Raw genomic sequence first — 27847 nt, forward strand, 5'->3', positions numbered from 1 at the left:
GTGAAACAGGGTAATTAATCTCATTTACTGTGGTTTGTTTCTCTGGCCCAAATAGCTGAGTCACCTAAGTGATTATGTTTTCCCCTTCCCTGCTTCCTACTCATCATTAAAGTTATTATATAGTGAGTTGGCCTCCCAATATCCATGTTCTTATTGAGGAAAACCTTCCTCCACCAGTAACCCCACTGATTCCAAGGACTGCAAATCCAGGATTATACTAATTACTGGTTAAAACACTCAATCACTTATCAAGAGAATATTAAGCTTCTCATGAAGCACTTTTTATCGGTAAGTCTTGGAGATCTTTAAATTCTGTCCTTTAAATTCTGTCAGCAATACCAAACTTCAAAGTTATTTCTTATCCCTAATTTCTATAACTAGTATAGTCACTTACTTCCAGGAATAATAAAGACTGTAGAACATATTCTTATCTTTCTTGATGGATGATGAGTTGGCCTCAGTAAAGTTGTTAATGATGTAAAATAAAATGCAAATTAAATAGCACAATCAAAATCAAACTATTAAAAAAATGGTCGTGCAGGCAGTATATGATACTAAGTACCACCCTTTTGCTTACATTGTTACATAGATAATACCAGCATATTAGAAACATAATAAATCACAGAAAGCTGTTTCTATAGCCAGGAGTTTCTCAAACTATGGGTCATGACCCTCCATGGGGATTCATGAATGAGTTTGAATGGGGTCACAAAAAAACTGTTAGCAAGAAGCAAGGGCAGATATTTCCCCCTAAGTTGAGCAGCCCAGTCCTCTAGCAGGGGAACAAGAGAGCAGACTGTAATTAGTGGCTGCAAGTATTTATATTTGCTAGGGAACTGCTAACTACCTTTAATTACAACAGCTCACTTTCTCCAGGAGAGGGGAGCAATATAGGCTAGAATTAAAATTGCCGGATAGTTCCTAACTGCCTTTCATTGCAGGCAATAGATCTGTTTCTCCAGGGAGGAAGAATAAACTTGTGACTGGATCTTATTCCCCCATCATTTAGAAATGGGGCCATTACCAACTCAGGGGGTCACACAGCTATGCAATCAAACAGGGCTGTATTTTCAGACAGTGTAAGAAAGAAATCAATAGTCTCATTTACAGATTGTGCCACCACCAAGCAAAGAGTGAGGTGCCCCACACAATCTGCATTGCGTCCTGGTGAAGAAGGATGTTTATTAAAGAACTTTAAATGAGAAGCTAATTGAAAAAGTAGAATGATCTCACTGACAAGCACTTGTACATTTCTCTCTGCTGCCCTGTTTGTCATCTGAACCTGCTTTCTTGCCCAGAAGGGGTCTCCTTTTCAAAGCTGTCAGCAACTGCATGTACCAAGACGGCTTTTGAAGACTGGCACTCGAGGCTGCAGTCCAACGCCGCATGGCCAGGCTCAGTTAGCACACCACACAGGCCCAGGCACGAGTCCTCTCCTCTTCCTCCTGAGGGCAGCTTCCATCAAGACTGGAAGAAAAAGTAGCCAGCCCTTCTCCCTCTTTCAAAGTTAGAGATTTTAGGGGAATGCGAGAGAGATACACACCCCACATCCCCATGCCAGGGGCTTTTAGTGTCATCAAAGTCCATGTTTGCTTTCTTGAGCTGTCTGTAATGTCCGTAAGGCCTGTGGCTACAGAGCAGCCTGCCTCCTTCAGTGCCTTCTGGCTGCGGCAGCCACCGTATACCTTGCTCCGGGAATGTTCTGCAGCCCCCCAGAAGAGACTGAGAGTGACTGAGGTGAAAGCAGCCTCGCCAGTGGACATGCCTTTATCTCAGCAGCAAAGGTCTCAGCTGTGTTCCCATTCCCACCTGCTATGTCACACCCTCTCCCTGGGGAAGTAGGTCAGAAAAGGGATCCAGGTCACAAATAACCTGGGGAAAAGAAAGAGAGGGAAAAAAAAAAAAAAAAAAAAAAAAAAGACCAGAAGGCAAAGTGTTATTTTTCAGCTGGATCAGTTTTCCAACCTGTTGCATTGCACAACCACATGAGCACCTGTGGTGGCCTGAGCCAAGGGTGGGAAATGTTAGAAGTGGCTTAAACAGCACTGCCATGTAGTGGCCACTCGTGAGGGGAAGGCTGGCCCTGGCTGCTGGCAGGAGAGAAGGAGAGGTGACCTGAATGGTGGCTGCACAGCCTGGCCACAAAAAAGGGCTCTGACAGTGACAGGAGGCTCCTGAGTTTTGCAGGCAAAGGCACAACACAGCACAGGCCTCAGCATCAAAGCTGGGCGTCTTGAAACTTCAAAATGGACGTAAGCTTGCTGACAGTGAGGGTGATTAGGCATGGGAGGAGATGAATTTGCCTTGGCCTGGGGCATTAAAGAAGAGATTAAGCCACAAAACATTCTTAAACATGAGGTTTGGGTCTTTCCTGTGTTTGTGTGCAAGAGGTGGGATGAAATTGTCGTAATGAGCCCCTTGCAGAGGAGAGAGTGAAAATGGTGCCGGCCCGCTGGGCCGGGGAGCAGCTGTTCCCCTCCAGGCCTGCCCTGTATCCAGTGGCCTGGGTGGCCTGGGTGGTGGTGTTGCATCCGAGGAACATGCAAATAGGATGACCTACTGGACACAGTAAAAAATACCAGACTCCCCATATTATTTTCCTAACACTAAAAACAGCATGTTCATGCCATGGGCACATTCCCACTGAGCTGCTGGGACCTTCCCAGCCCTTCCCACGGGTTCTCTGCCCACTACAGAAAGTCAACGCTGAGGAGAAACCCTCCATGGTGAGCCATGCCACCTTGTCTTCTGACAATCTGGTGTGTGATACACGGCAAACTACTTCTCCTTGGGGAATCCAGCAAGCACAAGTTATTCCAGAAAGTTTTCAAAGCAGAAATCCTGCTTCCAAAATCAAGTAGAAACTCTTCCCAAAGCATTTCTGCACTCCTACCAGATCTGCAGGGATCCACTCAGAGTACCTTTTCACACCTTTCTGTGAAATGCTCCATAACTGCAACTGCAGGTCAGGTTTTATCAAGTTTTTCTTTGCAGTCTGTCTGCAGCATCTTGCCTAGACAGAAGGGTTACCTCCATGCTCTCCGGTGCCGAGCAGGGTGCCTGCAAGCTGTGTGGCTTGTTGAGGAATAGGGATGCAGCCCCCAGCAGCCTGAGAAGCCAGGGAGAATAGTTTCAAAACGTATTTACTGGTAACTGCAAAGAGAAAATTGACATTTAATTCCCTGCCCCTTGACTCTCCATACTGCTTCGCTTTGTGTCCCCTTGTGTCAGGTGAGGCACAGCCTGGACAGGTACAGCTGGGAAGGGGACACTTTGGGCATCTCCAAGTAGAATGGAGGCTTCAAAGTAGATTTTCAAAACATTATGGATTTCATCTTTGCTTAGCAGCTGGTTACTGCGCCAAAGCCATGAATCACACCACTTGAAGTGATTGAAGGAGAGGAAAGAATAATAATAATAAAGTGGCAAACTAGCTCAGGGATAGGCTTGGGAGTCCTATTAAACTTGAGAGGCTACAATTTCTATTCCCAGACCTGCCGGTTAACACAAGAACAAGCACCATGCTTCCCCACCCCATCCAAAGAGTTGTACTAGGCAAAAACTGAGCAGCAAACCAGCAACAGGTCAATCCTGTACTGTGTAGTTAAAAGTTGCCAGCAGATTAATATGGCAGTGCTCATGAAAAGTCTGCAGCAGCTCTGGCAAGCTTTGCAAAATTTATAATTATAGCTACGGGCTTCATCGTAAAAGGAACCAAATATGTGATGTTTGTTTCTGTGGAAGAATGGGAGGAGACTAATGGTAAAGGAGAGGGAGTGGGAGTGCAGAAGCGGGGACAGGGGAAGGCAGAGAACCGAGCCCTGCTGAGTTTTCAGGGACCTGCAGAAAAAATCATCTAAATAGAGTAGTTCAGACCTCAGATACCGTGCGGTGCTTTGACAGTCTTCTGGTTTATGGCATACTTAACAAAGCGTTCTTACATTTGCTAGGCTGGAATGTCTATTTGACTATAGACTCTCCGCTACTTTGCTCGTACTTTAACATTTTGGACACGTGACAAAAATGTGTGTAACGCATTTTTTAAAGTGTTGATTGTGCTCGTAATTTTCAAGTCAGAATATAAAATAAACATCTCTGCCCTTTCTTCCAGCAGGCAGCACAGAGATCTGCTCTCCGCGTTCTATCTGACAGGTACATTTTGTCATTTTTATGAACTATAAATTGCTTTATGAAACGTTGAGCCCTATTTATTGTGGCATATAACTCATAATCGGATTTTGTCCCCAAAGTATCTGTGAACTGGGATGTTAAACATTTTGCATGCTTGGATTTGTCATGCATGTGTAGAGTTTATTACTGCAAAAATCACAGTCTTGTTGTATTTCATACAGAGTATGCAGAATCCCTTGTTGTGATACCAAACGAGAGATAAGAAACTTACTGGAGAAGGCATGAATGATGCAGTAAATTCTGAGCTTTAGAGTTTGCTGAGATATATCTGAGCTCATTTTTCAGCAATAAGTACTTCATTTATTCTGAGATATTCTCTTTTGACTTTTTCCAAATCCTTTCCCTGGGAATTACTCTTCTTTTGATGAGATCCTCTGTACGTTTTATGCACAAAAACAATGCCCTTTTTTACCTCTTAAGTTTTGAGGGATTGGTATTTTGAAGGAATTTAATTCATTTTTTCACTTCTTCTGGAACTGCAGCAGTGCTCCAGGCAGATAAGCAGGGGACCAAATCCTTAGACAGTGTTCAGGTTTTACTCAGTTCTTTTTCAAGCAAAAATCCATTAACTTCAATGGGAAACTTGCCCAAGTGAGGAATTCAGGATTTGGGCCATAGTAAATGTTATAGTTGGGCCATAGATCTGCACAGGTATTTACCTTAAATGACTTTTATGAAAGAGGATTGATTGAAATATAAGGTAGCTTTCTAAGACAGTCCTGATTTCTTTTCCAGTTTTGGGAACGGGGGGAGGGAAGGGGGAGGAGAGACTGTACATTTTAGTGCCTGTGAAAAAGAACTAGCAGATTTACATTTATCCACAAATGAGGTACTGTGTCATGCAGGCTGACACAGAGTAAATTTCCCCATGCCTTGTTGGCAGCCCCCTCTGCTCTGTCTGGCCCCCTGCCCCCCGCCTCCCTGGGAATAAGCGGTAATTGACTCTGGAAGCCAGTTCAGGCCAGGATTTCTCCAGAGCTGAGCCTGTCACTTAGGCTGAATTATATGTTGTGCATGGATGAATAACATTTCTCTCTGCTCAGAGGCTAAGACCACCAAAATTATCGACCTTCCCCCCCACACACACGTTTACAAACACCGTTTTGTTTAGAATTCTTTCCCTGCCCCTCCCCCTTCCCCCCCCCCCCCCCCCCCCCCCCCCCCCCAAGTTAAAAAATTCCCGAGTGAAATGTAGGGGATGCTGGTGAAATCTCTGGTACAGTTGGAGGGTACACAAGTATTTGCTGTAACTAGGACAAATGCCAAAAGAAAGAGGAGTCAAAGTCAGAATCAGCGTTATGCCCCTCTCCCTGGAGGTGGGCAAGCTCGCCCCTGAGGCAAAACAGCTTTTGGACTTCGTGGGGACAATACAGTGACCAAAGGAAACACGGGGGCTTTTTTTACAGCATTCTTCCCCTGGGCTGAATAAGGAACATTCCTGCAGAAGTGCCCCCGGAGGTAGTTCACAAGCTCCAAACCCTGCAGTGCACTTTCTGTCTCCCTAGAAAGAGAAGTGGCAATGATGGACAGATGGTCCCTACCTAGGGAGCTGGGCACAGGCTGCCCTCACCCTCAGGGAAAAAGGGCTTAAATGTTGCCCTTCACGCCTTAGATTTACTATTTATAAGCAGATATTCCCCTCTCTGCCCTTAAAAGCATGCCCGAGGGCTACAGCTTTCTCATCTGCTCTGCAAGCATCAGCTGCCGGGCACCCTCCTCTCCTTCTAGAGGGGTGCTGGCAAGGCTGTGGGTGTACCCTGCGGGGCTGCCTCCCATAACCTCACTGCAGCGAGTGAATGGGAGGGCAGTGGGCCAAAATCCCACACTGTGACAGCAGTTTCTGTCTAGTCTTGGCTAAAGTGAGGATGCCTCTGATAGTGCTGCTCATTACTTGTGTCCCAGTAGCAACTAACAGCTCCTGGTCATACACCAGCACTTCCCAGCGTCAAGGGAGATGGCAGCTTAAATAAAGCTCTCAGTAATTTTGCCCATCTTTTTTTTTTTTTTAATATATATATATATTCTCCAGCAGTTGTTGCATTTTTTGCTTTCAGGTTCTATTAAAAAGGTAACAGTTCGCTAAACTGAAGGGAGGTGGGGTTGGGGAAGAGTTTTTAAACCTGTAGCCATTGATTTCTTTAGTGTATTGCACTGAGTCTTGTTTTCAGAATGACACAGTAACCCCCAGCAGATTTATGTGCAAACACAAAGATTAGTGACCCAGAAGCTTGACTGAAACAGCTTTTCTGCTTCCAGAAGACAGGTTGCTCTGCACATGCACCAACTATTTTGTCAGGAAAGATGCACTGGCCCCATTAGCTTTTCATTCTCTCATGAAAAACCCTCTGTGTTTATACAGCACAGCTTGGTTTTAATTTTATTGTGCTCTTCAGTAAAGTGGTCTAACTATACAGATTGCTCAGTTTCTGGGACAGAGAATAGCAAGAACTTAACTCATATACCTTAATGATAAAGTGCAAGCAAGTCTTCAATTGTCTGACTCTCGTATCCACTGCCTGAACAGCTTTCAAATGAAGAAAAATGTCTGTAACTAAAATATTCAGTGTGCTCTGTTGTTATTTAACAGTAAGCAGTGTGGTTAAGCCAGGTCTTAAACCTGCTTAATCCCGCTGAGCTAAATAGATTTTATTATCGACTCCCATGGTCCCAGAACTCTGACCTTAAGGCTGAAGTTAAAAGCTAATTTTTTGCAGTCTGTTCCACTAACCCAGAAGCACTTGCTTGCTGGATACATTTGCAATGGAGAATGTCCAGCTGTAAATTACAGCTGTTTGTAATCATACCCAAACACAACACTCATTATTATTCTTTTGTTCTTTTTAGGCTGAAAAGCCCACCATGAGGGAGACCGCACAGTACTTAATCCACACATTAAATTTACTCACAGCTCATATTCATGTGCAAGATAAGATTTTCCATGAAGTAAAGATTTACAGTGGTCCTAGGGCACTTTTATTCCCTTAGCTGCTTTTATTTCTCTGGGCTGTAGTGTAAGCCAAGCAGGTCTGCCGAAGAGTTTTGAACATTTAGAGGAAAACATTGTACCACCGCTGAATTTCCTCTCGTTGTAATAGGGAAAAGATAACTCGTTCACTGCAGTGCTCCAGTGGTACTTAGGAGACATGCTTAATTCACAATTACAGTCTATCCTCCTTTCTGTGTACTTAATGCTGGAGCGTGCGGGCAGACTCTGCTGCCGTACAAACCTCAGTGCCAGCACATCAGGCAGAGGGAGAGCTGAACCCACTCAGCCTGGCAGCCATATGGCTGTGCTGGCAAGCCTGCCCATCCCAGCTGATAAGTCCTGTAAAAAGTCCAACATGCTAGCTTATGCTCAGCACCTGGTTAGTATATATGTTTTGCTCAAACCTGAACTGTTAAGTGCAGGCTATGATTTACCACCTTGCACTGTTGATAGACAAGGCATCTCAACAGTAACATCCATTTGGCAGTGTAGATAAGCCCCTTTCATGACGGTTGGTAAGCTACACAGCCTGTCTCAGCTTTGGTCTGTCTTCCTGTCGGGCAGAAGGGGTAGTACTTTGCATTTCCACATGACCATGCCTTGTCCATCCTTATCTGGTCACGGTCAGGACATCAAAACTCAGGCTGTGCCAGGCATGAGCTGGTTTACCCTAATGGGACTGGCCAGTTGCACTCAAGATCTCAAAAGGCAAACAAATTTTCCCCTTGCCCACCAGGGCGATGAAGGGTTTGGGGAGCTGAGTGGCAGGTTGTGAGAAGCAGCAGAGCCCCACATCTGTGGGGAGAGAGGTGTTCACCAGCAGAGGTGCTGCTGCACTGCCTCTTGTGGGTGTGCGCACACATTTAGCTCTCAGCTGCAAGGAAAAGCAAACAGAAAAGGTTGACCTGCAACAATCCAGTCCCTTCCCCTGATAGTGTAAGCAGCCACAGGATCGATGATTAGTCCAGTGGGTTCTGTAGCGTGGCTCTTCTCCTTCAGACAAAGCCACACTGAGATACACCATTTGGGTTAGGTGGCCTGGGGAGGGACTGCCTGCAAAGTATTAGGGCAACAATAGGAGGCAATTTAGACTTCTAATAGATCACTTAAAACAGGGAAGGCAGCCGTCCAAGCAGCCTTAAAACTTTGAGTGGACGGAGCCAAAGATTTCTTGTTCTCAAGTATCTGCTTGAGCTGTGATTAAGTGAAGCAGTTAAACTTCTTATACCCTAAAGTAAGTAAATAGCTCAGTGGCAGCTAGCAAAAATACTCATGTGCTTCATGTCAGTCGCATATTTATGTTTGCATTGGATGGAGTTTTTCGATAACATCGCCTTTCACACTGTGAGAGTCCTCCACATGAGAAACTACATGGTCAGCTTATCAGTAGAGTGACTCAGCTAGCTGGCTGGCCAGAAAGGCTTCCTGTGATGGGTCTGTGTAATCAGTGACAGCCGAGGGCAAGCCTTGGCTCAGGACAGCTGATCTGAGTCCCAGCAGAGAATGATGGAACTGAGATCATGGACTCCACAGGAGTCATAAGTTGGCTGGAGAAGAGCGTACACACACGGTGTTCACTGCCATGCAAACAAACACATGGCTCTCACAGCATTAGCACATTGCTTAAACTTTCTGGATTATCTTTGAGAGTAAAAAGATAATACCTCTGACAGGGGATACGGATTTGTATCATTTATGCCTTACGTGAAAGCTTGGCTGTTTGGAAATGCTGGTGTCCCACAGCTGCAGCCCTCCCATACAGTACAGAGTAGCAAAGGGAGACTGCTGCTAGAAGTGGTCTAGATTTTTTCAGCCCTCTAGTTACAGAACTTGAAGAAGCAAGAGTAATGGTACTTGTTGTATATAGGATACGATTTCCAGTATTGGAGACTGTTGTGAATTAGCAAAAAGGGGCTTTAAAAGAAAAGCCTGTGTAGAAGGCTTGGAATGAAAAGGAATAGATACCTCTGTAAAACTGGGACTCCATTTTCCTTTATTTAATTTGTGAGCAAGATCTGTAGCACTCATCGTTTTGCTGTTGGATGTTTTCCCATACCTTGACTGTTGCTGGTGTTTGTTTACATTTGTTCTACCATAGCACCGGAGACATGATTTGGATGTATTGCAATGCTGTGTGAGAAGGTGGAGCAGAGCTGTCCCAGGGAATTGTAACTATTTTGAGCCCTAGCTAGCGATACTAAATACTGAAAATCCTTGATGTTTAGAGAAAGAAAAAAAAGTTAAGATGCTTTTGTTTCTTCAAGGAAGTGATGGCATTTTGCTATTATGACAGCCAAACATTTCCTACCTCCCTACTGGCAAGCCCATGCATTCTCAATGCATTCCCAAAGATATCTGGGGGGAGACAATTGGTTCTAGTTCCCAGAAACATTTGCATTTTGAAAAATATCTATCTGCTAAAAGAAAGGTCTGACTGGTAATTTCTCATGTATTTTCTTTGGCTTGCTAGATCTTTTAAGAATCAGTGTGTGGATAATTACAGAATTAATGTGGAGGGGAAAAGAGACAAGGTGCAGGTCTGTGGTCTTTCATATATTAGTAAGGAGAAAACAGGTCCCATTGCTGGCTGGCAGCATGAAGAATATGCAAAGTGCTATTGGGAAGAAGAGCGTATATGTGTGCAGCATATGAAGTGCCTCAGCATATGATTAACCTCACTGGGTATGTAGTAAACAGTAGATAACTGTGATCAAAAAAGTATTCATGTGATTTATCAAACTGAGCAACTGTGCATTTTGCAGTGAAGCGGGAGGTCAATCCTGAAATCTAGGGCAAGTAGAGCAATAGGAAATTGCAGGGACTAAGAAGTTAATCATACCGTTGGACTGCTTCCATCTGGTTTTGAAAGACAGAGTCAGTACAGTGCTAGCGAGGACGCTTCACAGCAACAGATCAGGAATTAATTTTTTCAGCAAATCTTCAACTATCATTTGCAGTAACACAGGCTTATAAAAATGTAATTTAATTTCTTGGGAATAAATCATATAGGACAAGAAGTGTGAGAGTGTTTTTTTAATGTGTGTATCTGAGGCAAAAAAAAAAAGTGAGATTACAAATAACAGCAAAAAAAAAAAAAAAAAGTAACAGCAAAAATTCAGGAGGAAGCAAACATTAACAATATGAAACCTGGAAGGCATAAATGGCCATCCAGTTAAATTGTGCACGTAATTTGTCTTTGAAAAATCAGTTTGCAGTTGGGAAACTTCTACATTTTTATGACCCTTGGAGGCATAATCTTGTCTAACCTGTCTGTCCATCTTCATCAGCGTGGGTCAAGGGAGAGCTGTCTTAAAGTATTGTTGAATTGATGCTGCGAACACCACTCCCATGTATCATGAGTACATAGCTATAGGCACTGAATTTGTTAGTGAATTCTGTTTTCCTTATTATTGATAATACTTATGGTATTTCAATGAGTCTTGAACATTATGCTCCCTTTGGGCAATGACAGTCCCCCTAGGCAATGAACATGTTTTAAAACAAAGGGGATTTTAACCTTGATAGTGACTCCGGTAGCTAAAACTTGCTTTATTGGAAGAGGTAGGAGGACAGTTAGTTGATAACATTATGCCTTTCTTATTTCAGCAGTAGGATAAGAGAATAGAGAGACCTATACTATGAATGATGTATTGTGCTATTTTTAGTACTATGCTGCAAAAATGAAATCTTATAAATACATTTGTATCTATTTCCCAGCAGTCTGACAAAAGGGAGCTGAGGTTTACCCAGCAGCAATAGCAGGAAACCAGGGACCACGCTGTTCGCACAATTCACCACACTTTCATTACCACCTTATTTTAAGAAAAGCTGAAAATTCATAGCAAGCAGCAGCACCTCAGCCTCGTCCAGTTACATGATGTTAGCTTGGGACTTTTGACCCTTGTGTGTTTGTAAATCGTGTCCTAGCTGCAGCTCAGGGAGTCTCCAGAGCAGGTGAGGCAACGCAAAGGAGAAATTTCAGTTCCCTTTCAGTGAGGCAGCAGTCCGTGCAGCAGATGGAAGGAGATCCCCCTTCAAGCTTTAATCGCCCAGTAATCAGCCAGGCACAACAGTGTTTTCTGGCATCGGCTCCGTGGATGACATGCTCACTCCAGTCAGTTTTCCCTGCCTTCTTGCAAAGGTGGTTTAGAAATCCCAGCTGAACTTCTGGGTTTGCCTTTGTCACTGGTAAGGCTATCTGCCTACTGCCCTATGTATTTTTTTTAATTTTAGCTTCGAGAGCATTTTCTCCTGGCTCTTGGTTTTGTTCTGACCCTGGCAACAGCAGAGGCAAAAAGGACAGGGGTGCCTTGGTTTGCTTGGGGCACGTTCTGCAGGAGGCCAGTCCCACAGAAGAGCTGTGCTTGTGCCCAGGGTGGGCAAAGGACTCCTCAGCACCGTGTCTTCATGAGGCTTCTGTGCAGACAACACATTGTCTGTACTTTGGCTGGCCCTTTACAATTCGAGAGGTGAAGAGGACACTACACAGAAGCAGAACTGTGGCCAGTTTCTTTGCAGGCAAAAAAGAGTGTGAGGATGTACAAAGAAAGAGGTGCCCTGTGATTCCCTCGTGAGATGCTCCTGCAGGGAGATCACATTGTCATGGTCTGAGATACTGTGCTCCCCTACGCAGTCCCATCCAGATGTCTCCTTTTTTCCATGACTGCCTCAGTTTTGATGTATGTTGCAGGAAAACTTTTATCCTTTCTTCTCTTCTTGGAGAAGAGTTGGTCTTATTCTGCCATTGAGGAAGGATTCACACTGTTCTCGGTTTCTTGCATTTCAGTGAAAGAAAATGTGTGATCTTTGAACAGCCTGGGTTTCCTCCCAGAGAAAAACTAGAATATCTGTGAAATCTGACAGAGGTCTCAGGATGGAAGAGCAGTTTCTCATGTGGCTATTTCACATATGCTGGTGTAAAGGTGCAGCAGCTGTCCAGTAGGGTCTTATAGCTCAGTGTGATCCACCAAATCTCATACAAATGCTCTACCTTGAAAAATATTGCAGCTGAAAGGTTTCAGGCATGTTTGGTAGTACCTCTAGACAAGTCTTTAGCTAAGAAAGCCTTTGAAAATACTCGTATCCAGAACTTTCTGAGAAAAGGATCAGATTCACAAAACTATTTTTGTGTCCTCCCAGACTCTTATTCCTTTGGCAATGCTCTCGTCTTCCTCCTCTGTCAAAAAGAATCAGTGCATGCTGGGTGATATATACAGGCTGTCTCATGGTTACTCATTATTTTGGGCCAAAAAAGTACTGTCTAAGTCTCCGGATGATCACCATCTGTACTTGTAACCAAATTCCTTTTGAAAAGTCTGTGAAGGGGACACTCTTCCACAGCCCCATTACAGACCAATATCAGTGTTACTCCCAGAATCCTGGAGATCCTAGGGATCGCAAAAGTCCCATCCAACACAAGGAATTGTTTCTTTCCTTCCTCCTATTAAACAAAAACAAAACCCCCAAACCTCCTTTCTTCCTGTGCAGTGCCTTGAAATCTAGATACTGAAGCAAAGCCACATGCAGAGACTTTCTATGCCTTGCAGAGCTTCCAAAGTAGGGACTTGACCCTACATTCCTGATATACCCAGAAGCCAAATTAAAATTGTTGGGAGTTTTTGGCAAACAAGGAATGTTACACCTTGCTGTAGGGCTTGAGCTGGTTAAAGAGGAGTACTTCTTCCATGCATCTGAAAAGTCTTTCATGCAGACATCAGGAAAAGGAGGTATGTTTATACACTTTCCTGCCAACACTGACAAATTGGCTTCAATAAACCTTTTGGTTTACCCAAGTAGTTTGTGGCAGCAGGGAGCATTTTTTCATGGTAAATGTGAAAAGTAAATAGAAAAATGACAAATTTCTGGTTTAGTTAGATTGAGAGATTTTTTTCTGCATGAAATGAAAGCTTAAATCATGTAATTGTTTTTAACGTTTTGGGCCCCACAATAATTCTCTTTGTGGTTCATCAATGGTTCTGATCAGAACACAGTAGAAATGATTCTTACCTTACACTGACTAGACTTTGAACTCTGTTTTAAACTTCAGTGGCCAGTTATTCACCGGTACAAAACAAAATAGCTTCACTGATTTGAGTCACATTACCCCAGTTTTCACCCACTGAGGATCTGACCTCATCTCTTTGGAAATTAAAAACCACATCGCTACCTATCTGCACTTCCAAAGGTTGCACAGGTGAATTATTTTAAAGCAACACTCTTGTTGTGCAGTTCAGACATCAGGATTCAGTTACGGTTCCACATCAGCTCAGCCTGTCTATCAGCTTCCCCAGCCCTCACTGGCAACCTGACCACTAGGGCTGCAGGGAAGATATTCAGGTTCCTGAACCATGGGAAATTCTTTGATGCTCACCAAGGCCCCAAAATCTCAAATGGCTCATTTTCCTTCCAAAGTTGCAAGGGTTTTTGCTCAATCAGCATTTCTAGGACATCTGTCTGGTGACATTTTCTTTACAAGTTATCAAAACAAACATTTTCTGCTTTATTTTTCGTTATTACTACTTTCTTTTGGGGTTCTGTTTCATGGAAAAATTCAGAATTGGAGAGCTTTTTTCCAAATTGGAATGGCATGAAATTTTGAAATCCTCCTCAAAATGGAAGACTTACCTTCTCTTAGGGACTCTATTTATAATAGGCTGCCCTTTTGGCAGTCAGAGAGGGGCCAGAACATATTATGACTGTGTGGTCTCATGTGTTCTTAACTGAGATGTAAAATTAGGTCTGGATTGAAACTAGGTGTAAAGTGTCTAAGTTCAGACATTACATTTTTGTAACCTGAAAACGATATAATTTTGAAAGGCAGAAATAAATAGAAATTACTTAAATTAGGTATTTTTCCATGGGGTATGATTTAAATATGACACATGCAATCTTCTGGCATTTTAGCAAAAAAAAAAAAAAAAAAAAAAAAGTATTTTAAAGGTAGGCATTTTATACCTAATGAAATTTACTTTGCATACTAGTGTATCTTCTGTATTAGATTGCTATGAAGATTTTAAATGTCTTTTTCATTCTTGACTCAGGCGCAAAACTTTTCTTCATGCTGAGGGACTGCCCCTTACACACACGTTCACACAGAAGAGAACAGGCCTTTCTCTGTGGAAATCTGGCAGCCAAATAATTCACAAATAGCCCTCACTTATTATTTACTGTCACAATCAAGTATAACTGCTTTAAATGGACAAACAGTTTGTCAAATAAAAAAACAGGGAAGCAGGGTTAAAGAATCCCATGATTCTGATTTACACAACAGATAAAAATCACCCCAGAAAAGTCATAGAGACCTGCCAAGTGAATTTCTTGCTTTGCAATGATCCTTTAAGACACTTTAATATGCTTTTGCAAGGATCTGCGCAGGCCTGGCATTGCACATACCTGGGGAGGGCTCTGCTGTTTCATACCTGGGCAGGTGATGGCTGCTGGTGGTGCAGGCACTTGTGAGGGGGCAGCTAGAGCCTGGCTCCCAGCAGCCCTATGGGACTTTGGTTGCCATTCCCATCTTCCTTTTCTTCCTTCCAACAGCCCCTTTAGAGAGAAAAGAGGAAAACCAGGCACAGAGCCTCTATCACTAGCATCTCCCCCACTCAGCCCCAGATCTCCATGATTTTGTCTCTCCAAGTCTGCCACAGGGACCTTGTCCCAGAGCCTCTGTTGCTGGCTCTCTGGCTGCACCTCATGGAGCCTTGCTGTCTTGCTTGTTCAGTCTGCCCATTCTCCATTCTTCAAAACCACCTCACTGGGGTGCCTGGAGCCCTCTCCGGGACCCTCACCTCCCACCAGTCTCTTCCAGCTGCCACCAACCTCAGGGCCACGCAGTGGGAGGCAAGCCCCACTGCCTGGCAGTGTCATGGGCAAAGCTTGGCAGAGGCTACCAAAGCACCACCCACTGCTGGAATGTTGATGTGGCCCCCATAATTCGAGGGGGACAACCTATCTCCCTGCTGCACAGGAGAAGCAGCTGGAGGGGGGCAGCAACATTGTCTTGTTTTGCAGCCCCACGGACACCAGTATATCCTTTTGCCGACACATGGTGGAATGTAGCCCAGCTGGGCAGCAGTGGGGGGCTGGCACGGCCACCCACCCAGGCAGGGCTTGCCAGGCTGCCAGCCCCACAGGGGGGTGGCTACACCATCAGCCGGACATGAGGGATTTCTGTCTGCACCTTGAGTCTTCTCCATTCAGTTCCTCACAATAACCATTATTCTTCCCTGCTAATGATGGCCTCAAATCCTAATTTCCGAAGCCACTTCTTTTAAGGTCATGATGTCCCTTTTTCTAAAACTTAATAAGCTTGATACTGATCATGTGGAGCTAGAGTGAGTTTGCAAATATTTGTATCCTCAGTATTATTCCTTTGATAGCAGACACTAGGACAATATTTCCCGTATTAAAAGGGCTCTTGGGGAGGGTTTAGGAACTCTGGCCAGGCAAAAATAGTTGCCTGAAGGAAGAGGAAAAACCTTGGAGAATTACCAGACTCTTTTTTTCAAATTTTGAGACAAATGGACTTTTCAAACTTTGCCCTGAAAAGAGATCTGGTCATGACCTACTATAAATCTCATATGGCCATTTAAAACCTCACAGTGCTCTGGTTAAACAGCACTGCACCAGACAAAACCTCCAGGGCATGGGGACATTGCTGCGGTTTTTCCCTTTCAAGCTCGTATATTGTCCCCATAACATATTGCCAATGTTCACAGGACCAAATGAGACTATGGCCTTTCTTTAATGTACTCAGAGCTCTTGTGTTGAGAGCCTGTGAGGTCAACAGGAAAACATGGAATGAAATCTCAGCTGAATGTTGGTCTTTCCCAGGCTTCTTGGCAATTTCCAACTTCTCACTCTATTGTTTTCACATAATAAGATATAGCTTGTCCTACACTCGAAAGTAATAATTAAAAAAAATAAATAGCTAAAAGAACTAAGACTCAGAAAATGAGCAGTTTTGTAAAAGCCTGGCAGATTCCCAGTCTGCTAAACCTAATAACAAGCACACCAATTTTTCCAGTTTGAAACTTCTTGGTGCAAACCCCCCTCATACAAACACCTCCCAGGTCCTGTGGGAAGAGGTACAGCATATGAGAGAGAAGAGCGCTGGGCTTCTGACATGAAAGCTGTAGCTTACTATTTTGAAATAGGGATGTTGAAAGGTAGAGCTCTCAGAAGAATGAAATCTGGGGCTCCTCCAGCTGTCAGATCACCCTCAGCTTTCCTGTTCCTCCTGATGGAGGGATTCACAGCACAGCACCTTTCTGTTAAAGCTGGAGGAAAGCAACAATTGCAAAATCAGTTGTGCAAACCCAGAGGACAGTTTAAGAAGACAGCAAAACCTAAACACTCCTCTGAGACTATCACTCTCAAATTGGTAGAAAGTACTGTGACCTCTGGTTCAACTTCTATTTTTATACTGTTTTCTGTATTAGCATGTTATCTGCTTGTCAGTTGCCACCAAATTTTGACCTCCAACTGCTGGGTTTTTCCGAGTATTGTGTAAAAATATATGTATTTTTCTAAATAATTATAAGCAATTTAATGCTGGTGAAAAGCACTAGGTTGACACCTGTTTATCCAGAAATTTCTTCTTTGTAATGCAAGCATATCTGCCCCCCTCCTGGAGCCTTGGATTATCCCCATGCATATTCTTTATGTGTACAGACAAAGGGCACTGCTAAAGCAGGCAAGTGCCTTAATATTCAATGTAGTCAGCTAATGTGAGCACATTATTTGCTAAGAAACATATTTGTTTCTTTCCTTCCATTTGGTGAAAACACAGCATTAACCATTTTTTAGTTACAAGAGCCATGACAAATTTCTGTCATTGGACACTGTATTTCTGTCCTCCTCTATCTGTGTAAGGTCTCCCAGGTTGGTTGGACTAGGCAATTACCGCAGAGTTGCCCTACCCAAACTATTAGGATTGTTTTTATGGCCAAAAGTCTGGTATCACTATGGAGCAGCAGTAAATTGGGGATCTGGTTTGAATTGTTCATATGTCAGTAATTTACCACATCAGACTTTTAAATACATTACAGCAAACTCTATGAATACCTTCTCTGGTTGAATGAGGGAATGTGTGGCAAATGAATTCCTACTGCCCCACATGGAGAAGACATGCTACAGTGTCACAACACACTCCTTGGCTGCTTTGGAGTTGAGCTCTGCAGGGATATCTTGCACTGGTGTTCAGCTGTTGAACTGGGAGGTTAGCATGATAGGACTCGTAACTGCAAACCCTGTAACTGCATGGACCCACCAGTCACTTGTCCAGTTAATCCAAGAGCTGCAAGGATGAAGAAATAGTAAAACATGTGGGTAGTCTGGCCACCGTAAAAAGGGAGATCACGGAGGGAAAGTAACATCTGGAAGGAGAAAAGATGAACCCCTGTTAAGAAATTTTACACTATTTTTTATTAACAGTCGTGCCATGCCTCAAAGAATATGATACTGTTTTGAGATTGTGATAGGCTGCAGTTTGACTGAGTTGAAGCTTAACTTGTGTGAATGCACTATCTGCATCTGTGCTGAAAAAATAATTACCCCCAAAAGTCACACTTTTATTTTTTTTTTAAGTGACACCCAGCTCACATAGCAACTGCAATTCTAAAATTAACAACATATGTTTCCAAAGCTGAGATGTAAACAGGGTTAGCTTAGTTAGGAAGTGATTGCCTTAGGTTTGTCTTGCACCTGGCAAAGAGCTTGTTAAAGGTAGTCTTGCAAGCTTGAGGGTTTTTTAAGTCTAATTGCTAATGAAGACAGAATTTTAATAGCTTTGTTTTAATCTTGATACCATCTTGTGGGGGGTAAAGTTATGTATTTGGTTGCAGGGCCACATGGCTGGGAAGCGTCTTATTTAAGTTACGTATTTCTTTAGTTGGCATGACTCATGTTACAATTGGACTGAATAAGCCAGCCCTGTATACTAAAAATAAGCCAACAAATGTAAAACACATCCCCAGCAGAACCACAACAAGCTAATTAACAGTGGACAACACAGTCATCAAATCAAGGTCACAATCAAGACCTGAACCAATGAATCAAAGCTTTGAGCTATCAAACAAACACATTCAATGCAGAAGGTAATCAGCTTTAAATTATAAGCTTGTCATGAGATGGAGCTACATCCAGTTAGTTTTGCATCAGGACAAACTGAAGAGAAGCCAGCTCCTGTTTCGACCAAGCTCCTCACAAACATTCAAGTCAATGCAAGGCATTGAGTAAGGCAGTCAAAGACTATATTCTTCAGTCCTTGCCAGTGGTGCATGGAGGACTGCTGCTGTTATGGTTCAGCCCAGGGCAGTACACCCATCCGAGTGACCTCATTAGCAATGCACAGTTTAGCATCTCCTTCTCATGTCACATGATTATCATGTATGATTAGTCTTCTCTTACCCTCTCCTGGTCATCAAACTTGAATCAGAGGTCACTCTGAAAATCATATGCTGTTCCAGCTTTTAAACTAGAGGTCACTCTGAAAATCATATGCTGTTCCAGCTTTTAAACTATCAATGCAACATTTATGAAAGTACTTTTTGAAGAATTACTAGGTGAAAACTATGAATAACTTTTGGAATAATTCACCAGCAGTAAATGACAGATTTAAGAATCTAGCATTTGCTGCTAGGCTTGGACACAATTAATATAGACCTTTTTCCCTTTTTTCTTTATTTGGCCAAACACCTATGCACATGTGAAATAAAGAGGCATCCTTCCCTTAAAGGAAAATAAAGTGTTCAGACTTGTACTTTCTTCATAGGGATCTTTATTTCACATGGCTGCTGGCTGCCAGCACAACACAGCAGAAGCTTAGGCCTACATAATGGCAGAGCTTAAAAATGGCACCTCCTGCTTGGTGATCCAGAGAGGTGGCAATGCTTCTTACAGCACTATCATTTTTCCTGCTTAGTTCACTGCACAGACGAAACCTGGTTTCCTGGATGTGGCCAATACAGCCTGATATCTGGTTTGTAGATTGCTGCTGAATATACCCTTGGCCTTGCAGGTGGGAACTACAGGCTGGGGTGTGACACACCAGTCACCTGCACGGTCTATGTCCCAGCGACTAATGACAACCTTCCCCTGCAGGGAAAGCACTTAAAACCCACACTCAGCAGGAGCCACCTCCTCAGAACTAGCTAATAACCTTGCCAGCACATAGTCTCTCCATGCCTTTTCTAATAATAGTCACTTCTTTACCCTAAGTTAGGAAGCTAATATGAATCTGTTCACAGCTTGCCCTGATGACTTTTCATCTAAGACCACAGCTGGTCTTTGTGCTTTTTATCAGATGAATTCCAATAATCATTGAACAAAGTTTTCACAGGTCTACTTCAAATCTGGGCCAAAGTATCTCACAGCCCTTATTCTTGTGCCAAGCTGGCTACGGTGTTTCGTCCTATAAAATCAGTGATGGCAACATGAAAAATTAGTTGTTGTATTTGTACAGCATCAGTAGACTTATTTCCAGTTGGCTATACCGCTTTTCTTTGTATCTAGGCTCATGCTGTCTAACCCTGGAGAGCACAGAGCAAGTCTGCAAAGTTTTAGTCCATGAGATCATCCCAGTAATTTGTTACTGCAGGCGCTGTCTGTCTAACTTTATTTCCTCATGTTAAATAATTGTGATATTGTTTCTTTAAAACCCTTGACAACAAAAATCAAAACAACTGTAAATATTCCACAGACATACGGAATTGTTTTGAGAAAGAAAGTAAATTGCTGAGACTCCTTAAAAATGGAAATCTACCAAGGAAACCCCAGCAGTCTCTTTGACAGTCTGCTCTAAAACTTTTCACTTACTTTGATGTTGTTTGTAATTTATGCTCCTCAGAGGCTCTTAGATGAAGGAAATCATCTATTTTAATAATGTGAAACCTTCTTTTGGCCACCCGAGATGGGAATTCCTGCTCTGTTTCCTGTGCCTTGCTGACAGGGCCAAAGGGGGAAGGAGGGCTTAAAAATCGCATGGCTGTTAGCGATCAGAGCCATGGCATCACCTAACATTCCAAAACGTCTGCCCAGACCTTACTTATCTCTCACTGATGATGTTACATGTTTAGGAAAGCTGTCCTTTTAAGATCACTCTCCACAGTAGTGTTATTTCAGTGTGTTAGTAATTCATAAGGATAGGTTATGTGGTGACTATTATAGTACAAAAGCAATTATTGAAATAGTCCCTTTAATTCAAAATTATTTTAATTACTAGTGGTACCTGTCCTTACCACCACCACCACCACCCCACCACCTCCTCCTTCTGTGCTAAGTCTCTTCATGATTCAAAAATTGCCACTAGGCTATCACCTTTGGTAATTGCCGTTCTCTGAGCTGAGTGAACAAAGAAAAAAATTAAACTGGAGTGTGTCAGGCAGGCAGAATAGGAAATATATGTTCCTGCAGAAAAGCTACTCTCTTCCTAATTACCCTGCAATTGCCAGGTTCAAAATGTAATTTATGAGCAGCACAGATAGAATGGCCACATTAGTCCGTTATTTCATGATGATCTTTTCTACTCTTGATTTCAGAAAGGAAGGATTTTGCAGCTCTCGGTGCATTGGCATTGTCAGTAGCTGCCCTGGGCTACTGCACTTGAGACATACTCCCAAAAAAATGTAAAGCAGTCTCCTAACAGCAATATTTTATAGGAGGAAGGAGGTGCTGTAAAGTACAGTTACATTGTTAAAGCATGACCTGATGGGCTGCCTCAGACACTGCTGACCCCATTCAGAAACAGATCCAGAAATGTTTGAAGGAGGAGAAGGTTTTCCAGCATGGAGATGCTGTTGCTGCACCTTCCACCTGCTGTAAAATACACCAAATGCAGCAAATGAACCTAATAATACCCCCCAGAATCCATTTTACTCTGACAAGAACAGTGTAACCTGCAAGAGGACAGAGCAGTGGGTAAAGCTGCCAGTATGTGATATGCAGCGGTACATGGTTTCAGCTGAAGCATTAGTGCCTGAGGCCAAGTCTACGCTTCAGTCAAGTTGGCGCAATGACTTATATAGCCATCTAAGTGAGCCTTAAACATAACAGGGGGACACTTGCAGCCAAATGAAGCTTAGGAACAATTCAGTGCCCACGTATTTATCTAGCTTCTTGGGTGGGCTTCATACCCCACTGAACTTTCTGTTTGGAGAAAGCACCATAGTTTGTGGTACCTGAGCTGTGACCACAGGGTCACAGGATGCCTGAGGTGGGAGGGCATCTCTGAGGATCATCCAGTCCAACCCCTGCTCAGAGCAGGGTCAGCTAAAGCCGTTGCTCAGGGCTGTGTCCAGTTGGGTCTTGAATGTCTCCCAGGATGCAGACTTCACAGCCCCTCTGGGCAACCTATGCCAGTGTTTGACCATCCTCACAGCAAAAAAGAACATTTTTGTTGTATTTAAATGGAAGTTTCTGTATTTTAATTTGTGCCCTTTGCAACTTGCGTTGTCACTACCATGAAGAGCCTGGCTGTCTTTTTCACTTCTTCCTATCAGGTATTTATCCCTCCCAGTCATCTCAGTTTCTCCTCATGTGAAAAATGCTCAAATCCCTTAATCATCTTCATGGCACTTTGCTGGAGTCACTCCATGTCTCTCTTGTACTGGGGAGCGCAGACCTGGATCCAGTAGTTCAGATGTGTCTCACCAGGAGTGAGCAGAGAGGAAGGATCACCTCCCTCCAGCTGCTGGCAACACTCTTTCTACTCTTCCTAGGGTGCCGTTGGCTGCCTTTGCTACAAGGGAGCACTGCTAGCTCATGGTAAACTTGGTGTCCATTAAGACCCTCAGGGCCTTGTCTGCAAAGCCACTTTCCAGACAGTTATCACCTTTGCTTATATTGGTACGTGGAATCTCATCTCAGACTTCCTAAGTCTGGGCCACAGAAGTCCATAAATAATGTCTACCATTGGAGGGGGGCACCTTGCTGGGCAGAAGATCTGCATCATTCACCTACTGTACATTTTTCAGCCACCAGGCCCAAGACCACAGAAAAACTGGCTCTGCAAGCTTCCTCTCCTTCCCACTGCCTACGATTCTCCTCCATCCTCCTTTTTGCCTGTCATATGTCCCACTTCTTCATTCATTTTAAATAAGATAAATGAATGCTTACATTTAAACTACCATTGCATTTTGCAGTCAACATCTTTATAAAGCTAATTTTCTTGGGAAATTTTATACCTTTTATCAAGAAATAAAACCAGAATCAATTCTGGTTGTCTGCAGACCCAGGAAGATAACAATGCTTTGTTTTGCATTGGGCTGCTTTGGAAGGTTTTCTTCACAACAGTGAGGTGAGAAAGTTAAGATGAGATTCAGGTACCTTAACACAGGCATCTAAAGTCACTTGAGAAGCCCTAAGATATGTAAGGCATCTTTAGAGGCCTGACAGATGCATGTGGCAAAAGCAGCTAAAGACTGCTGAGATAGAGCACAGGCACTGAACTGCGGCATAGAGGCAAACAAATGTTACCTCCATCCATTTGGGGAAAAAAAAAAAGCAAGGTAACGCAAGGGGGAAAGAGAAAGAGAAGGGGAAAATAAAGAGGCAAGGCAAAAGCAAAAAGGTGAAAGAGGAAAGGCCAATCACAAAGGCAGAGGGGGAAACTACCTTGCTGATTCTGGATGTGACATGCAAACCTCAGAGTCCACTGTCTGAAAGTTCAGTGCCTCTGAGCTGGACGCAAAGCCTATCAATATCTTTCCTTGTTGCAATCTAAGCCCATAAGAATGTGCTTGCCCCTTTCCTGAGAAAGCATTTGGTTATACTGCTTGGGAGTTTCAGCCCTCGGTATTCCCTTTCAGTTCCCTGCGCAGAATGCAGGCAGAATGAGAACAGAGTACTCTTAGGAATGGGAGATGCCTGCCCTGATTCATTCTTCTGAGGTTTTGTTTTTACTTTGCCCCTGAGGAACTGGCCATTTTTAATGACTTTTATGATTAATAAAACTGTCTGAAGGCCTGCTGGGGTCTTCAAGCTAGTTATCAACAAAGTCATCAAGTTCTTTCCCCTAGCATCTAAGCTAATGGCAAACACCGAACACCTGATCTTCCTCCTCAAGCTAAGTCTTGTCTAGCAGCATTTAGAGTCATGTTGGGGTGGTAAAAATATCCCAATGAGTTATTTTCTTGCTGCACTGACTATAGAAAACCATACTCTCCTGGAAATCTATCTGCCCATCTCATCTTCTCTGCAAAGCTCTTGTGCACAATCTTCTGCTTTCCCCCAGCTGTTTCTCAGCTGCAGGCAGGTGACCTGATACACTTTTACAAAAAATACTGAATGTATATCCTCACAGCTGGGCACTGAACTCCTAGCAGCAACACATGTTGACTCCTACACCTTCAACAGTCTCCCTTCTGGATCACGCTGCTAACTGAAAATTCATGCTCTGAAGAGGCCCACCACTTCACACAGCACATCCTAGACCATGCAGGACCTCAGGCAGTCAGAAGGGTGTTTGAGATACTACAGTAAGATTGGAGTGCCAGAAAGGAAATGTTAGCCTGGGGGTAGAGAGAGGAGAAGGCAGCAACAGCTTGTTGTGGCCCTGGGAGGAAGAAACAGCACCAATGAGCAATATTTCTCCCTGTACCTGTGCCCTCTCCCCACTCTTGTGTGCATTTCCTTTCTGCCTCCCTAGGAGAGGCAGGGAGAATAAAGAATGTACTAAAGAACAGGCAAAGGCACCTAGGCATACCTTAGTGATAGTGTAAATTTGTAAGAAACCTAAAAAGAAGTATGGCCGTTAATGAACAGCAAAACATACAAGGTATGGATTGAAAGGTATATTGGAAGATAATAAGTTTAACTACATCAGGACACAGGATGGTGTAAGACCAAATTTTTATTAAAATGTCATACAGTTCTAGTGCTTTTCCTACTAGTTTGTAGTGTATTTCACAGAAATGAAGGATTTATAACCCTGCAGGAGGGTGCAGCTGGGGAGCCACTGACTCCAGACACATTGGTACCACATTCTAGATTAATAAAGCAAATAAAACTGTATTTACTTTATAATTTACTTCTGCCTCCCCTCATCATCTCTGTGTGCATGTACAAACATCAAGTTTGCTTTCCATGGAAGCCATCTAACAAAAGGAAGCAATTCACATTTGATTTTTCTTTTTAATTGTAAAGGACAATTTAGATAACTCTTTCTTAACATAGGTATATATATTTTTGCTTATCATACTTAGTAATTGTTTTCACAGGCCACGTTATACCCAAGGAAAGCACAGCAAAGGTTACTAGTAGGGGCTGCTCTCTTTTAAAATCCTTCATCAAATAACTGCACACCATGTTGCTGGGTTACAGTGGGTCAGATCCTGATACCCTCACTCGACAGACCATTCCCGCTCTTCAGGAGCACTTCTGGGTACTCCAAACCAAGCTGTAAAATGCGATGTTACTATACCAGAATAAGGGGTCAAGAATTTGAGCCCAGTCAGAATGGGAGAATTTTTCTTCCCAGTGACTCAGACCCCTGAAAACATAAGGCTGCACCACAGGCAAATATTCAACAGTTGAAAATTGGTTTTAAACTGAGCTACTCTGTCAGTAATAGGTAAACAGCATATCCTGGGTAACTCTTTCTAAAAACGTAGCAAAATAGTTTTGGACGTTGCTGGAAATCAGGCTGTACTTACATCAGAAAGGAGAACAGAAGAACCTTTTAGAAGTCTTCAAATAATATCAAACTAATTAGCTTTTAACATCCTCTCTACTACAATTCTGGGCTTTATTAGCTGTTCTGCTTGCCATTCCTGAGCCTGCCTAATGTCTTCTGTAGAACAACTATGCATTTTTTCCAGGCATTTTTCATTTTTTGAAACATATAAAAGACAGCATGGATTCAACTAACAGACCATCTAAATGCTGCTCTGCATAGGGAGTGATATATGCTGACAAGGAGTAGAAGTCAAATTTTCTTTATATGGTTCTTTATGGTGAGCAAACCTACTTAAAACAAGCTCCTTCTCAAGGCAGCATATTGATTAGAGCTGACGGGCCGAAAAGACCTTTGGGAGACAACAGAATATGGCTTGAGTCAAAGAGTAACACTAAAGCTGGCAGCAGCAACATTAAGAGTCAGTAAAACCTGAGAGAGTTTGTCTCACGCTGAAATTTATTGCACCCATTTGGACAGCCATTATGGTAGTTAGTAATTTTATCTGCACAAGTTCATCTGTATTTGGATTCTCTGAGCTTAGCGAGGGGTCTTGCAAGGCAGAACCATACCGAGGGCCCTGCTGACTGAGGCAAAAGACTGCTGTGCTGAAGCAAGATGCAACCGTGCCTGAAGATTACAAAAGGCTGTCTGTTTAGATGGCCAGCCACAATATGGGTTATGTTAACAGTAACTCTAAAATAAGGTGATGGTAGGCCAGTGCAAACAAGGATTTTCTTGGTCTGCAATGCAGTGATTGTCTTCTGCCGCTTAATGAAGCTGTCACTCACAAGCAAAAATTGTGGTTTTCTTGGATAGAAGTACTTCTATAGTTCATGTTTTGGGAAATAAATGAGACAAGAAAAGCAACAGCCAGGCTAATTTCCACAGAAGTGATATCAAATTCTCCTGATGAGACATTTTGAGGGTGGTAGATTAATGCCACTGTAAAGACTGTTTTGCTTTACTCCTTTGCCTAACCTCGTTTCTGAAACTGCTGTGACTGATGTTCCATATCTTCACTGGTGATCTGTTCCAGTGCTTAATTACCTTTATCTTTGCAACGTCTCTCCCAGCAGGTTGAGGTCTATCCCACCAAAGACCAAGCCACTGGAATCACTTTCAAAATGTTAGTGGAGGATCTATTCCTGAGACAGGTGGTACTGAAGCCATTGAGTCTGACAGGGGAACAGCTTTTAATAGTGCTCTAATGAAATAATGGAGTACTGAGCTGGGAATCGACGTAGGTCTTCATATTGCATGCTGCTCCCAGTCCTTAGGACAAGTGGAGAGACCTGACCGAACCCTGGAAGGGAAATTATGAAGAGGAATCTGGACTAAACCTCTCTTGCTTTCCATACAGATCACAATGTATGTGGTGTTGGACATACTAGGTATACTGTTTAGGCGATCTTTAGGATTCTAGATTCCCTCCAGCCAATCAGGAAAGGTACGAATCTCCACAGGGCATTTCTCAGTGCTAAAATTAGGGAGCGGTTAGATAGATACCCTTGTAAGTTAAGGGCGGAAAAGCTGTATGCCTACAGTCCTGCTATCCTCTCCCTCACTGACCAGCTATATCAAGATCTGACCAAGATGGTCCAATTCCCCCATGATTCAACTCAGCTATATTCTTTTTTAGTCTTTTTAAGTCCAGCACAATAGGTGGAGTCCTGACTGTATGAATCACATGACTTACTTGTTCACAAAGTCAGAAAATTGGTTTGGTTGAGGTCTTGAGGTGACCACCCAGCTGACCTTCAAACAGTCCTTAGTCCTTGTCACTCTTTACACTCTGTATTTCCTTTCACCCCTCACTAAATTAGAGCCTTTCCTACTATTTTCATTGATTTCAGGTGTAACTTCCTAATATTTTATTTTGCTAACACATAAGGATCTCTCTTCCTACTGTCATATGTGACGTCAAGATTTTGTGAGAAAGAGACCCCTATGGAACTCTTCCTCTCTCTTGAAGAGCCATTGATCCAGAAGGCATTCTTCAGATGGTAGGATTCAGCACCTTGAGTGCTTCCCTGTAACAAAAAGAACTTGCGCAGAGTCTCATGACATCTTTACTTTCACATTAGCCCACCCTTAGGAGACCTTATGACAGCTGAGCCCAGAGCTCCTATTCCATATCTGACTTCTCAGGCAAACCAATGAAATTCAGTCATGTTTTTAACTCATGTAATGGGAAGTAGAACAAAGCTCATCTCTAGTGATATTTACCTTCTTCAGTGAACCTAAGTAATCTCACCTGCCTTGGGCAAATGAACTCATGCTGTCTGGAGACCACCGGCAATTGTATGCAGCAACTCCTGGTGCTGCCAGGATAGGAACTTCCTCAAAGTGAGGAGGGGAGGAGACACAGGCACAGGCAGAAAAGAGGAAAGATTGGAAAGTAGCAGTGTCCAGAAGAACGCACTTGGTTATTAGAAGCAATCAATGAGTGCCAGAAAGACATCCAAAGCTTCAGTATTACTGAATATGGAAAAACTATGCCTGACCACAGTCTCAGCCATTAGTACCATATATCTACAAGTGCTCAAAGGAGTCTTTTTTCCTTCTTGCAAAGTCTGTCTGGGTTTCTTACCCCTTGCCTCAGCCTTTTGATCTGATGTGAGGGCTAGATTCCTAGAGGAGAAGAGGAAAGGGAATATCTTCCAAGAGAGTCCTTTGAGTAACGCTGCTTCCAGAATATGGTTGTCACTTTTAGCCACTATGAAGGAGAACCTTCACACATCGAGGGCATTAAAGGTCAAGAAACTGTGTGTTCTACATTCCCTTTCAGACATGTAATTCAAAGACAGTGTCTGATTTCCCTCCAGCAGCAGAAGCTGACCTTGACCAGACAGTGGAGAGGATCTTGGACAGAATGTTCCTAACATGACCAAACTGATGAAGAAACGAGAGAAAAATAAAACTTCTGGGATACATATGAAGGAAAACACACAAAAGTCATTGCCTTGGTTTCAGGAGAAAATCAAAAGCAGTGTTGT

The 27847-nt window shown here is 43.1% G+C and overlaps 1 protein-coding gene across 1 annotated transcript in view; it reads left to right on the forward strand.

Moving 5' to 3' along the window:
- Positions 1–27847, forward strand: part of AFF3 (AF4/FMR2 family member 3) — a 280973-nt gene that overhangs the window by 197598 nt on the left and 55528 nt on the right. The window contains exon 9 of the mRNA XM_040584169.1: positions 4112–4152. Coding sequence (XP_040440103.1) covers positions 4112–4152 — 41 coding nt within the window. The remainder of the gene's footprint in view (positions 1–4111; positions 4153–27847) is intronic.

This window comes from Falco naumanni, chromosome 2, assembly GCF_017639655.2.
Source record: "Falco naumanni isolate bFalNau1 chromosome 2, bFalNau1.pat, whole genome shotgun sequence".
NCBI classification, from domain to species: Eukaryota; Metazoa; Chordata; class Aves; order Falconiformes; family Falconidae; genus Falco; species Falco naumanni.